We start from the raw sequence: 14,254 nt of genomic DNA, 5'->3' as shown, positions 1-14,254 counted from the left end.
AAACATTAATATGCTTGCCCAGTTTTTTATGCAAGAGCATACAGGAGGCTTTGATGCAGCTTCTGACATGAAGAGGTGGCTTAAAACAATGATAGTTTAAGAAAAATAAAATAATAAAAAACGGCCAGTAGGTGATAGCAGAGTATAAGAGATCAGCCAGGGCCATGTTGCAACAAGCTCTTTTCGTCAGTGTTTTCATCAGCAATGTGAACACTAAAACAGATACAAATTCTTGAGGGAAGAAGAGATTCTAATCTTTCTTTCGGTAGGTTCCATGTTTTATAGCAATAGAACTCAATATTCTGTGTGCCTTGCAAAATCAGTCAAAATACAGTAAAACAGCTGGGAGCGAAGGGGGTTGCTTCAGTGAAAATGGCTGGGGGTGAATGAGTTAAAGTGGAAGTCAACCTTAAACATTTCTTGACAATATGTTATATGTGACCTCACCTCTGATTAATATTACATTTTTGGAATATGAGTTATGAAGTAAAATCCAACCGTTAGCATCCATCTCAGGGGCGGCCATTTTCCCACTTGCTGTCGACTGAAATTACATCACAGTTGCTCAGGGCTCAGGCAACGACCAATCACAGCTCACCTGTTTTCTGAAGCTACGCTGTGATTGGTTGTTACCTGAGACGTGAGCAACTGTGATGTCATATTCAGTCGACAACAAGTGACAAAATGGTTGCCCCATGAGATGGATAAAAACGGCTGGATTTAGCTGCTTAACTCATATTCCACAAACACAATATTATTATTTATTTTTTTTACTTTCCCTTTGACCGTTTTCAGTGTTAAATGGAACCACTAATGATGTTGTTCCCAAAAATATACATGTTTTCAAGCATTTGCGTTTTCAGGCCCACGGAGGGGCAAACTGAAAATTGCCAGTTGAAAACTGTGTTGTGGACAGGCCTTTTAAACTAGCCAGTCGCATGCTCAGCACACATTAACGTGAGCTCATTCTGAAATCCGTCCAAAAACACTTACTTGAACCCGTTCGCTTGAGGGAGTTTAACGGTTTGGTTTTGTCAGAATCACTGCTGGAGAAACTGGAGCGCCGCTTCCCTTGATTCCCACACTGCTGCCGGCAGCTCTCCATTGACTAAAGTGTAAGAACACATGGAGGGGAGGGGTGCAAACAAAAAAGTTAAAATACTCAGCCATGCAGTTGAAGCCACTTTTAGATTTATTGACTTCTGACAGAGGAGGTGTGTACATGTGTAGGTGGTGAGAAGCGTGTGTTTAAATGCATGTCAGTGGACTGTCATGCGAGGTTTACAGGCTGTTAAACTAGCGTGACCCCTTCGCCTTCTTGTCACCACTATGGTGGCTGTTTCTCCTCACACACAGAATTGTGAGGCAGATTTCATCAAAATCATAAAAATAAACACGTAATCTTGAACTATTTAACTATAGTAATGCCATTTAGATTACAATTTTCATAATATTCAAATTTATTGAGAAACACCTGTATACAGTATTTATGATACTCATTTAAAAGGAAATGTGTGCTCATCTCCAACCTGCAGATCCTCATTTGGGACATCATCATATGTTCTGGAGTCTGTGTTACTTCCTGACGACGTGACCCACCTACATTGGTTACCGAGAGAGGGGGACAAATAACGTCTGCGTTAGGTCAAGGGGTCCCAAATGTTAGCAGCGCCCATTCGTAAAGGGGAAGTCAACCTAAATGTTTTTTTTTTGACAATTATATGTTCTATGCAGCTCCACTGGTTTAAATATGGTATTCTGGTTAATTTTGCATTAGTGGAATATTTGTAAGCAGCCAAATCCAGACGTTTTTATCCCACTCAGGGGGCGGCCATTTTACCACTTGCTGTTGACTGAAGATAACATAAATGTTGCTTAGGTCTCAGGTAACAACCAATCACAGCATAGCTTCAAAAAGCAGGTGAGCTCTGATTGGTTGTTGCCTGAACCCTGAGCAACTGTGATGTAATTTTTTTTGATATGGATAAAAATTTTGCTTCATAACTCTTATTCCACAAATGTAATATTAATTAGAATGTAATTTTTAGACTCTTTTCCCACATAACAACATGGAAATTTTTTTTTGGGGGGTTATATCATGTTTTTATTTGTTATAGTGGACACCAGTATAATATGGCTGTAACGTGTTGTAAACTTACCAAGCTTATATGTAACATTTTTAACATGAACATCATGCAAATCAATTTGCGATTGGTTAGCTAGGATCCAATCACGAACCACAAGTGTTGACATCATCCATATTATGCGTTTTATTGGTTTTGACACGCAAATATGTTATGTCCACTACAATCATCTATGGGTTCGAAGGGGTTAAGGTTGACTTCCACTTTAACCCTAAAACTGTCTCACTCACAGGAAGGAATGGCGAGCAGCATTGCGGATATTAGCAATGGTCTCCACGTCTACGCAGTCATAATGTAGAGATTCTGGATCTGTGGTGGAGCCAGTTTCTGCCAAGAGAACCCCAAGCCATCTGCCAAGGTCCTCAGAGTTGGCTGCCTGAAAATCAGCACGGCATATTCAATCAATTCTTTTAAACTTAAAGCACTTTATGTTGGTTAAGTCAGATGAAAAAAAGTACCAAACACTTCTCACTTCAAGAGCAGCCACAGTGGTACTTGCTCGTAATATTCTAAAGGCGATGGGATGCTTGGGTCCCAGGCCTGGCACCACTTCACAGCCATGCAGCGGCAGGGAGGGCAAGGATGTCTGCTGGTCGCCTCTGTCGTGGTAGAAGTGCAGGAAGCCTCTGCACACACAGCACCAGTGCTCCTGCCACTCTTGGTTGACGAGCACTGACAGATAACCTGAACATAGACAAATAATGACGTCAACTTTGAGGTGAGCTGCTGAGAAACAGGAACGCAGCCACTGACCTTGTCGAGGGTCGTTGTAGGCTGCCCGAGAAGTCTTCTTCTTTGAGAAGCTGATGATGCGTGTGATCTTTCGACCTGCAGCGAAGGCTCCACGCTTCACCTTACCTGCATTGAAAATCAAAGCATTGGAAATGCTTTTGCAAATCAATTGAAAACAGTACTTGATTGGAAGACAGTAATAGAAACAAGTAGATTCCATCCATTTTCTGTATCACATATAGGGATAGACCGATTATGGGTATGCCAAATATAAGGCATCAGCCTTTTTAAGAATCGGAATGCCGATAAAGTCTCACTGAGCAGTGAATGCTTGAGAATGTAATAAATTCAGGGTTTTCATCAGGATTTGTATGATGTTCACAGACAGTTTTTACTTATCGACATTTCAAACATATTCAACCAATTTTTCATTGTCTGCGAAGATCTTTTGAAACATTTTACCTACCCTGAAGAAAACCCCAAATTAGCTACATTCGCATGCATTTGTCACTCGGTGAGATACAGGGAACGTTTCGTTTATGGATTTATTTAAATTTCAACTTTATAAAAAAATGATGCTGACACTTGCCTACACTTTTTATTTAAATGTTTTTTAAATCATAGTTTTAAATCATATAAATATCACTAGATATGACTAAATTAACATGTGAAGACATGTTTCTTTCTCTTGTTGGCTGATAAATACACCTTCTGTTTGTCCGATGATGATCATGAATAATGTTATAAATGGAACACTGCTGAAGTGACATGACTTTAAAGTGCCATCTGATTGGAAAAGGAATTAATAATGATAATCCCTTTTTTTTTTCAACCCCAGCAACCAAAGATGTGAAAGCGGAAGATCGGCATTGCTTATAAATAGATAAATTAAATAACTTTACTATACTAGTAATTTATGGTAGGTGACTACTGCTGACTACTGACTGAGAATGGGTTTCTATTTGTCATTTAACTACAACGTACTACTTAATAATTACTAGTAATACAACTACTACTACTACATTACTAGTTAAAGGTGTATTCAAGGATCTTTTGTCGCTGCGTCTTCCGGGTAGACCATTTTAAGGGTTGGTTCTCAATCCCGTCAATCAATCTGCCATAACGACGTCGTGCATGCTTGTTCCTAGCTGCGCATGCAGCATGTAGCTGGTGAGCTTCGGACTCAGCCATTCATCATTGTAGCTCCACCGATCTCACCTCATACTTTGAAAATGGCTGAGAGCCGCAAGAGCACATCTATCTATGAAGTGAGGCCGGCTGCAGAGACTGATGAAGATGATGATGAAGATGAGCTCGCACGTTCCCCACATTTGATAAGCGTTTTTTCCAGATGAGCAGAAGAGCTGGTAGGATGTTCTTCCGCATGCGCATTTTAAAAAACGGATGTTTGGCTTCTACTTTTCGAGAAGATCCTTGAAAACACCTTTAATTACTTTGTAATTTTATCCTTCAATTTCCTTCATAAGCATTCAGCTTAGCATTCAGTTATTAGCATTCAGCTTTCAGCATTCCCACGCAATTTCTGCAGAAATTGCACTTAGTCTAGTTTAGCTTAACACATTGTTGCTGTCCTGTGAAAAACACTGTTTTCCCCCTTCTATTTAATTTTTTTTATTTTTTATTAACATTTTTACATTTATAGGATGAAGCTAAATGCAGACATCCCAAAAACATTTTTAAAAAAAGACAATAATTCTTAATACGTTTAAAATTACAAGAAAAACTTTTTTTTATTTTGACACTAATATTTTCTGTTCTAGTAATATTGGCTTGAAATATCAGTTATGTGTCTCCTTGACTACTAATAGTCAGCATCGGCCTATCACTAATCGGATACCCTGTTCAGGGTCGTGGCAGCATTTGACATCAGCTATCTGAACCTACACTACCAAAGCGAAGCTACAACGTCTCCAATATGATAGTTTAAGGAATAAGAAGCTTTACACTGTGGCTACATGACTGGCTCTTAGAAGGGGATGTAGTCAAAGCCCGGTATTGACTTTTTGGCCAGGCAGCCTATTATTCTTATCATCAATCTATCAGCAAAAGGCAATTTCCACAGCATGCTGCAACTGCCAAATATGCTCAGAAAAAAATAAAAAGTAGCTCCATTCATGACTTATTCTCACCATTTTCTCTGAGGTTCTCCCCTGTTGATACGCCAACACTGTCTGAATCTGAATTGTTCCTCTCTGCAGATAACCTCTGAGGAAGAGCACACATGCATTACAGACAAATGGATTTATTTGCTGAGACACTTCAACTCAATAAGATAAATATGTTTCACAAGCAAGGGTGTTAGAGCTTTCAGGAGCAATCTGGGGTTAGTTTGTTGCGCACGGGCACAACCAACAGCTCCAAATCCCATCCCACTTGTCTTGTCTATACATACTGTATGTACCACCGGAATCCCTCACTTTCATTTTTTTTTTGCTCACATATAGTGTGTACCACAAACACATGACATTAGAAGCTAAACACACACTTGTGGATTCCGACCCTCCCTTTGTTGGCTTGAATTTATGGTATTTATCAGTACTCAGTCCAACAGGTGAGTCACCTCCAGCCCTATTATTGATGTCTTAACAATCACGTAATAACATCTTGTCTTTGTGCTGTCAATCAAACACAGGTTTACTGTGTTTTGACATATAATTGATTGGGAGAATTAATGGTGACAACACAATTGCTGCTTACTGCTAACTTTTATTCGAACACAGCTGTGAAGAGGAATTTTAATTTGCGGGAGCAAATGACAGAGGCCACATCAAAGTCTTACCACCTTTTGACTCACCTTGTCAAGTTCGTTCCTCCGAATGACGGGGGACGCGGATACCTCCGGCCCAGTGCATTGACCCTTCACCTCTCTGACAACCTATAGGCGATCATTTTAAGTCAAACAATTTCTACCAATACTAAACACAATAAACATCATCTTACATTATGACTAGGGGTGTGTTAATTTTGAGTTAATTTACAGTTCCTTTAATGCCACAAAAAATTTTTTAATGCGAGATTAATGATCCCTTACTTGGAAAGCCTGCACTGGAGGAATTCCAGTCACAACGCAGCAGACATGTCCACGTCAAAATTTAGCAGTAATAAAATTAATAATAATGAAAATATTTGTGGAGACTGAGGTCTTTTACAATTTTAAAAATGTGCAGAAATTTACAAGTTACTTCATGTTAAAGATTAGATAGCTGTTAATATGAAAAGAAAAATGCACTGAGCTGTCACTTACGTCTTACAAATGCAATAATGCCATCTTGTGGCAGAAAAATATCCTCAACACAAACCAATATCACACTCGTTTTTTACAGTACAGTACATCTTTTTAATTTTAATTATTATGAAATTACTGTATCAATGACTAAAATATGCAGCCATATTTCTATTAGCTTCACCCCCCCACTTTTATGTTAACAAAAGTAGGAAAAAATATTAGAAAAAAATATTCTATTGTACATTGAGAACAGATTTGTGATTAATCGTGAGTTAACCATCGACATCATGCGATTAATTACAATTAAACATTTTAATCTGACACCCCTAATTATGACCAAAATTACTTTGCTTTATTACCTGTGCAAAGGACTTATTGTAGCTACGTTACAGTGTATACCAAACGTAGTGAACGATTAAACGAGTAAACATATGAAATCATGTTGCAGTTACCCTGAGCCATCTCTCCGCTTGCTCTTTACTCTGCACAGCTAGCACCAGAGCATCTCCGTTGGGTAGGGTGAACCGGAGTTCATGGTGCTTCCGTTTGCTGTCCTTTGGGGCGTAGACCACAGTGCATTGGGGAAGCAGTAGGTCCACATAAGGGCATGTGTCCTTGGAACTCTTATAACACTGCGCAATGACACAGATAATAGTAAAAATAATTGCAAATATTATATATAATTATATATATGGATTTAAATATACAAATGTGTCTTCTTTTTCCTGCATTTACTAGCCTGTAATCGATTCTCTCGTATAACTGTGAGCTGTTTGGCCCATTGGCCGAAGCGTTTCTTGCGTAGCAAGAAGGCACAGATGCGACAGTCCCTGGTAGGAGGCATGGAGCTCTCGTCTGAAGGCCACTGATGTGTGAGTCGCACACCGGGGTTCTTCTCCTCCTCGTCTTCCTCATATGACTCATAGGAGCTACTCAGAGCGTCAGAATCATTATCTGAGACAGCAGAGGCAGGGTACGTTAAAATCTTTTCCTTGATTTACATTTAGATGCGGCTGGGTATTATGTACAGAATTGTTAACTTACAGGAGTTTTTACGATGGGAGTTGATACGAGTAGTTGGGTAATTGTTGTCTGCATCTTCATATCCGTCCTCTATGGAATTGGGAGGGCTAGTTCTAACTGCAAAAAATACAGCATGAAATACTTGACTTTAACTCATTCAAACCCAAAAACGTATGAACATTTTTTTTAAATACTTTTTTTATGCCAGAGCATACAGAAGTCTTTGATGCAGCCTAGGACCTGAAGAGGTCGCTTAAAGGAATAGTAGTTACAAATAACAGCCAGCAGGTGGCAGCAGAGTATAAGAGATCAGCCAGGGCCAAGCTCTTTGTCTCAGTGTTTTCAACAGGTTTGTGAATAATGATGAAACTTTGCTACAGATACAAATATACCTTTTTTTCCTGATAAAAGAAGAGACTCTAATCTTTTATTTTGGTAGGTTCCATGTTTTTATTTCTGTGGACCTTGCCAAACAGGCGGGAGAGAAGGGAGTTGCTTCAGTGAAAATAGCTGGGAGTGAATGAGTTAAAGTGGAAGTTAACCTTAAGCATTTCTTGACAATAATATGTTATATGTGACCTCACTTCTGATTAATATTACATTTTTAGAATATATCTAAATATATAATATTATAAATATATAATTTTCCCCTTCACAATTGCTAAGGCACATTTCTTGAAACCTGAAGCTGTTAGTTGACTTGGATCGATTGCGGTATACCTATTTATTTTATTCGTATTTAAAAGATAGAAATGAACAACTACAAATCTGCCACTAAAATGAAGCATTTTAAGTCCCAAGAGGCACCCAGTTATTCGTAATGATGTGCTAAATGTATACATCTATAATGTCTAACAGCTGACTGGAAAGTAATCAATAAGGACAACAAGTCGAGTCAAGGAAGAAAGACGTTTACCTCTTGTGATAATGTATTCGGGCATCTTGCCTGGACTCAGTGGCACTGCCTCCTCATAATACTCCTCAGGCGGAGGTGTTGTGGGCAGAGGTGGAGGAGATTCTGATGAATGCCCAGCTGAGGAGTCTCCACAGCACTTAGAAGTGAGATAGAAAGAAACAGTATGAGTGATTTGTATGTTCCCAGCCAAAGGGGCTTCTCCATCAAAGAGATACAGAGAATAAACGATTCCCTGGGTGGAGCCCTAAATCTTAATTTACAGTGCGATGAGCACGTGGGAAACCCCGCAACATGGAATACATCATATTTTATTCCCTAAGGCCTTTTTAATCATTTACACTTCGCAATCTTCGCTCATATCGTTAGTTTTGGAAAGGAAAGGCTGAAAGTCTAACACAGATTTTAAATGATGTGGAGAGTCAAATATCAAAGAACTAAGCCAGTTTTATTTAAAAATGTGGCTGTGCAAGAAATTAGGCCACGGACCTGTTTCAAAGTCTCACTTTGTGTGTCTTTTTCTAGCTTCAAATCGTCTGTAACATCCTTTAGGTCCCCAAGCTCACAGTCTGGAAATGAAAGCAACTCGTATTTAAAGACAAACGGAGACCCTGTGTACTGTAAATGTACTGAATTGAAACGCACCAAACTTCTCAAAGAGGGACTCCACGAAGCTGGTGCCATTCCTGTACACTGCAGAGTTCACATAGATGTAGTCTGCTCCTGAAACTGCAATAACAAAGGCACAATCAAACACTTGTAGCTCACTAACGTTCGTATACATTTTACTTTATTTCTCATTTTATTTTATTTCTCTGCCCCCACCCCCCACCCCCCAAAAGGTGAAAATGTGACCCAAGCAAATTTGGATTTTATTGAAACTTGGTGTACTTGTTGATAGTGACGGCACAACACAAATTCTCAAATTTTAGGTAAATTGGAGCAGGGGTTTGGGATCTTCGGCCCTCCAAATTTTAACATTGTCGTCAAAAATGGGCGTGGCCAGCTTTCTTTGAACCCTTGTACCCGAGGAACGACTGGGTCAATCTTCACAAAACTGGTATTGTTGGAAAGAGAAGTCAACAAGGATTCCAAATCTCTGACTGGTGCATATGTTAGTAACCTTTTGACGTTTTGTTTTAGTTGACTTTGACCTTCTGTCAAGCAGGGCGGCAATGGGTACCATTTTTATAGTCTTTGGTATGACACGGCCAGGGATTGAACTCACAACCCCCTACCCTCAGGGCAGACAATCTACCAGTAGACCACTATCTATACCCCCAGATATTCATTGAATATTCATATTGAAAGTTGAATATTCATTGATGGACTTGTTTTGTGAAGATTGACAAATTTGGTGGTGTGTAGCTCCCAATCCCCTGTTCCGATTGACCTACAATTTGAGATTTAGTGTTGTGGCATCACTATTGACAAGTACACAAAGTTTCATTAAAATCAAAATCTGCTTGCTGCCTGACCTGATGGCTGTATCTGCTGCAAGAGGTTCCAAACTGAGGTCTTCTTTTCCTGTGTGGAGGAGCTCAGGGTCTCCTGATCCAGCAACTTCAAGAGTGCACTCAGCTCACTCACCAACTGCTCCATTGCTGCATGGAGATGAAATGTCAGAGGATACACAGAGTGCGTATCAGCAGAGCAAAGGTCGGACAAAGATGTCTAAACAAGCATGTAAGCTGCTTCTTTTTACTTGACAATATATTTTGCTTTTCTAACCCTTTAACCTTCACAGTCCGTGAACATCACTCTCCTCCTCTGATAAGAGCCAGACTAAACAATACAAGAATGGAGTGACAGGACAGATGTGTGCAACTCCTCGTTAAAACAGAGAAAGCTAGAAATGGTGGATGCAAAACAAGCTTTTTAATCCTCAAACCAAAAGGAACCACCAACATCATTATTTAGACAGCATCTTGGAAACATGGCTGGCTCACAATGACTCAAAACAAGATTTCAATCAAACGCTCTTGAGGTCAAATTAAAAGCTATGACAATATGCAGAGATATGCGCTTGTGACAAGAATAACAAATTACATAGAGAGCATATGTATAACTCAGCAGCCAAGCTTTTTATTTGTAGACGTGATCTTGAGCTGAGAGTTCGGAGATGTTAAGGCATGCACACACAAAGGCAGAGAAGCTGAGCACATGAGATGACACACTTATTGGAATGCTCACATCATCTGCTGATGTGAGATGTTTTACTCCCTACTTTAGGAAAACAAAGACATATTTGAACCTACCTCTATTTTGAATCCCTCAAATTCCATTTTACTGCTGTATCTTCTCAGTGTGGTAGGTTGTCATAGTGACAAGACAACACATAAAACACTCAGTCCAGTGAATAAAGTCTAATAAAAAGAATACAGATGTTGTTTGCAGAGTGTTGCGTGGTAATGATACAGGTGAAGATTCGCCCCTCTTAGCAAGTCTCCATCATTCCCATCTGGTGAAGACACAATGCTTGGCTCACTCAAAACCAAAAGACATACTGATCATTACACCAGTGCACTCTCATTAGCTCCAATAATAAAGTCAGTGTAAATAAGGTGACCAAAATGTGACAGCTTTCAGATTGATGCAGTGCAGTTCTCCGCCCATGCATAACCATGTAGCATCTACAGCAGCACTCATTAAAACAGAGACCTCTACTGAGGATAAAAAGACAGTTAATCAAAACTTAGCATTCTTTTTGGAAAGACACAATTTTACAAGTGTACCTAAGTGTACCCAACTGCAGCCAGTTGCCGTAGATAGTTAGTGCTCCTATAAACCAATCAACAGTGAAAGAGTAAAGTAGCGGCTTCAGAGTAAAGCTAATAGCATCTGGTGGAAATGAACCATAATTCTCACAGCTCAACTTGCTGCCACAGTCATTCCGTTTGAATTCCTGCCATATCTGATATATGATATCTGGGTTGACGCTAGACACAAGCAAGTGCGGACTGCTCCCAAGTCGATCGTGAGGAGGGCAGGCAAAAAAAGGTGGATTTTGTGTGTTCATTTTGTTTATATTGAAAAACGTATTTTTTTTCAAAGCAAAAAGTAGGTTAGCATTTTATATTAATCTTGCCAGCAAGCTGAATTCGCGCGGCATTTGTTCACAAATACTACGGGGGTTAAAATTAGAAACCGGGACACTACAATTTCACTGAAAATCAAATACAGCTATACAATAAATTTTCATCAGGAATTTATTTACACAAATTCAATCGCTAGTCAATCTGGTGACCGGTGGTTGTGTTATTACTTTAGTTAAAGCAAGTAGCATCAAGTCATTGCACTCACCATTATCCAACCTTTTTTACTTGGTCCTGGAAGCTACTGGAAGCTGGCTGTATTGTTTACCTCGCTCATTGGAAATACTTCCAGAAATGCTCAGCTCGCATTTGTAAGTACGTTTTTAAGTATGTAACTGCAGCATTAGGCGAGTTACTACTAGCCACTAGTAGGACTACATTTCCCATGATCCTTAGACACAGAAAAGCAGGAAGTACTTCTAGTTCCAGTAGGATGAAAACCTGGGACACTTGCAGGCGATTAGATGTGGATGAGATTGAGAATGCAAACGTGAAAGTAAATAGGAAAGAATTTAACAATTAAATTCATTTTTAATTAGTTTGTCATCTGAATGGCTTGGACATCTGTGTGATTGACACACAGGTGGCCCAAACAATTGACTTGCTGACTGGACTAATACAAAAATCGAGACGGGACCTGCATAAAAGTGGGGCGAAACAATGGGGCTGACAAAATCCACCAAGACTCAGGACACAATACTCAAAAGCGGGACTGTCCCGTCACTCTACCATAACACAAACCCTCTCCACTTAGTACCAGCCATAACTCACTCCTACCTGCTTCATTTTCAGAGTGCACACATTAGACCTGCTGAACCGTGCATCTTGTTGAGTTCAGCCGTAGGACAGTCGCTCAGCCAGAAAACTCTGTTGGGAGGGCAGCCATAAGGCAATAAGACCTGTTCCACTAAATATACTCACACATAGACTCCTTGGTGTGTATTGGAAGGTGGGGCAATAAATAAGTTCAGTGTATGTATGTGCAAGTTTGGGGAGTGGATTAATGACTTTTTGACATTAGTAATGTTACATATTTTTGTCAATGGTATGAAAGCACAAAATGTCCCCACCCCTAAAAGCAACAGAAATACTTTCCTGAGGTATGTCTTCCTATGGGCTGAACAATGGACCATCAATGCTGAAGTCAAAATGGAAATAGAACTGCAGCTACAAGCTAGTAGTGTGCATTTTACTGCTCCTTAAAAAGCATTTCCTTCCATTGTACCAAAAGCACACTTGCACTCCCTGTAAAGTTGGCATGAAGAAGTGATTCATGCATGGATCAACCACTTTGACCTTGCTCAAGATGACGTGATTCGCTGTGCGAGGGGGATTGGGAGGCTCATGAGAGTCGGATCACTTGGCTGAGTGAAAGCCGTGTCTTTGCCAAAGGTTCCAGCTGTTTAGATTGTCGCTCTGGATTGAAACTGGGCTTCCCCTAACCTTGTAAGAAGAAAAAAAAAATCCATGCACAGTGTGATTCATTCACTGCACATTTAGAGTCAGCACTAAATCAAATCTAGTCAACTAATCAAGGACACAGAACTCCAAAACCAAAATACTAAGACATGAGCTGCAAAAAGCTGATTATCTGATTTGACAATTGCTGAGGTATGCTAAGTCATACCTCTATAATCACTATGACTAAATCGAAAACAGCACACGTTTATTAAACTTTGCGGCTCAGAAGTGTTGTGTATTTGTTTTTCAAAGCGCCCGAGGGAAACCAGAGTAAGCTCTAGTTCACAAATTTGAATTAAAGCTGGACAAAACTTCATCTTCTTCTACCACCATGAAATTGTTGACACTTGAAATAATTACAGGATATTTTATACCTACAATTAAAAAAAACACACAAAAAATGCTTCCTTTGCTGTCCTAGCAGGAATGCTTGAAGCTATTCAAAAGCTTTAGCCTCTGTCAAACATTGACTTCCTCTCACGCGTATGACAATTGCTGGTAAACACCACACACATTCCTCACCTCGTTAATAGTGTGAGACTCTGCAAAGTGCAGCCACTGAATACAGATACATGCGTAGACTTTTTGTCAAAAGGATGAGGGGAGGCGAAGTGGGGGAGGAGGTGGGTGCCGATTTGGGAGTTGAATCCTGTCAGCAAACAGAGCACCTGTGCTAACATGTCCAGCAAACCCTGATATGAAAAATAATCTGACCTCAGATGAGTTGTTTTGCTCCTTAATAGGATTTGCTGAGTCTACCACACTCATACACACGAGTACACAAATATACACACACACATACAAATGACTTTTGTGCTAGGTGAGAGTTCAGTCATTCAGCAGCCACGCAGTTTCACAATATGTTGCACATATTCCAGCAAATTACAGAGGAATTTGGCGACACTGAGACTCTCCCGAGTTTCCCAATTAGCTGAGCTAAGGCGCCAAATGGCCACTTTCACAATAATGCAGCATTGCTAAAGCACAAATCGCACTAAGCAGTAGGGGTGTGCCAAAAAAAATTGATTCTCATAAGAATTGTGATTCTCATTTAGTACGATTCAGAATCAAACTTAAATGTCCCAAAATCGATTTTATTAAAATTATTTTATACTGTCTTCCCTTTGTTTGTGTGTGCCTTTATTGGGAGCGCTCTTCATGTTGTACCCGATTTGGCTACTTAGGGGCAGTGTGGTTCCATGCGGTCTGATACACTGTTAAGTTTTAGCCACATTAGAGAGTAGAAGGAAAAAGTCACGATCAAGTTATTCCAATAAAAGTTGTTTTTTTGCAGTGTGGAGCCGTTCTTTTGAGCGATAAAAGTGCCGCGAGTGGCGCACTAATTAGCATTAGCAAGTCAGACTGGAGTAGATCGTTACGATTTCTTGAACATCTATAAATTGAGGCAAAAATCATTGTCAATCAAATCAGTGTGAATAAAAAATCTTTCTGAATCGAAAATCGATTGGAAATTGGAATCGAATCGAATCGTGAGACATTCAACGATTCCCACCCCTACTAAGCAGTACAGTTTGGTTCATATGACGAGAGCTTCCAGCCTTAACACTTTATGGTGTTCGGCTGTTTGACAAGTTAAAGGAGAGATTTAAACACACTGCTGTCTGTTGACTGTTTAATC

The 14,254-nt window shown here is 39.8% G+C and overlaps 1 protein-coding gene across 6 annotated transcripts in view; it reads right to left on the bottom strand.

Annotated features, from left to right (window-relative positions):
• The window catches only part of afap1l1a (actin filament associated protein 1-like 1a), a 38,403-nt gene that overhangs the window by 4,556 nt on the left and 19,593 nt on the right, over positions 1 to 14,254 (bottom strand). For 3 of the 6 annotated variants that reach the window (XM_077577478.1, XM_077577480.1, XM_077577479.1), the window contains exons 2-15: positions 9,538 to 9,663; positions 8,705 to 8,788; positions 8,549 to 8,628; positions 8,063 to 8,198; positions 7,168 to 7,263; positions 6,863 to 7,077; positions 6,576 to 6,755; positions 5,692 to 5,772; positions 5,027 to 5,102; positions 2,898 to 3,002; positions 2,617 to 2,828; positions 2,375 to 2,520; positions 1,530 to 1,599; positions 994 to 1,108 (exon numbers count right to left, since the gene is read on the bottom strand). In XM_077577478.1, the coding sequence (XP_077433604.1) occupies positions 994 to 1,108; positions 1,530 to 1,599; positions 2,375 to 2,520; positions 2,617 to 2,828; positions 2,898 to 3,002; positions 5,027 to 5,102; positions 5,692 to 5,772; positions 6,576 to 6,755; positions 6,863 to 7,077; positions 7,168 to 7,263; positions 8,063 to 8,198; positions 8,549 to 8,628; positions 8,705 to 8,788; positions 9,538 to 9,663 (1,722 nt within the window). Of the gene's footprint in view, positions 1 to 993; positions 1,109 to 1,529; positions 1,600 to 2,374; positions 2,521 to 2,616; positions 2,829 to 2,897; positions 3,003 to 5,026; positions 5,103 to 5,691; positions 5,773 to 6,575; positions 6,756 to 6,862; positions 7,078 to 7,167; positions 7,264 to 8,062; positions 8,199 to 8,548; positions 8,629 to 8,704; positions 8,789 to 9,537; positions 9,664 to 10,317; positions 10,337 to 14,254 lie in introns of those variants that run through there. The other 3 variants (XM_077577481.1, XM_077577482.1, XM_077577483.1) reach the window with 3 other exon arrangements.

Source organism: Vanacampus margaritifer, chromosome 10 (genome assembly GCF_051991255.1).
Source record: "Vanacampus margaritifer isolate UIUO_Vmar chromosome 10, RoL_Vmar_1.0, whole genome shotgun sequence".
Taxonomy (NCBI): domain Eukaryota; kingdom Metazoa; phylum Chordata; class Actinopteri; order Syngnathiformes; family Syngnathidae; genus Vanacampus; species Vanacampus margaritifer.
Note: the sequence above shows the minus strand (reverse complement) of the source record. Positions and strands in the feature narration are given on the sequence as shown.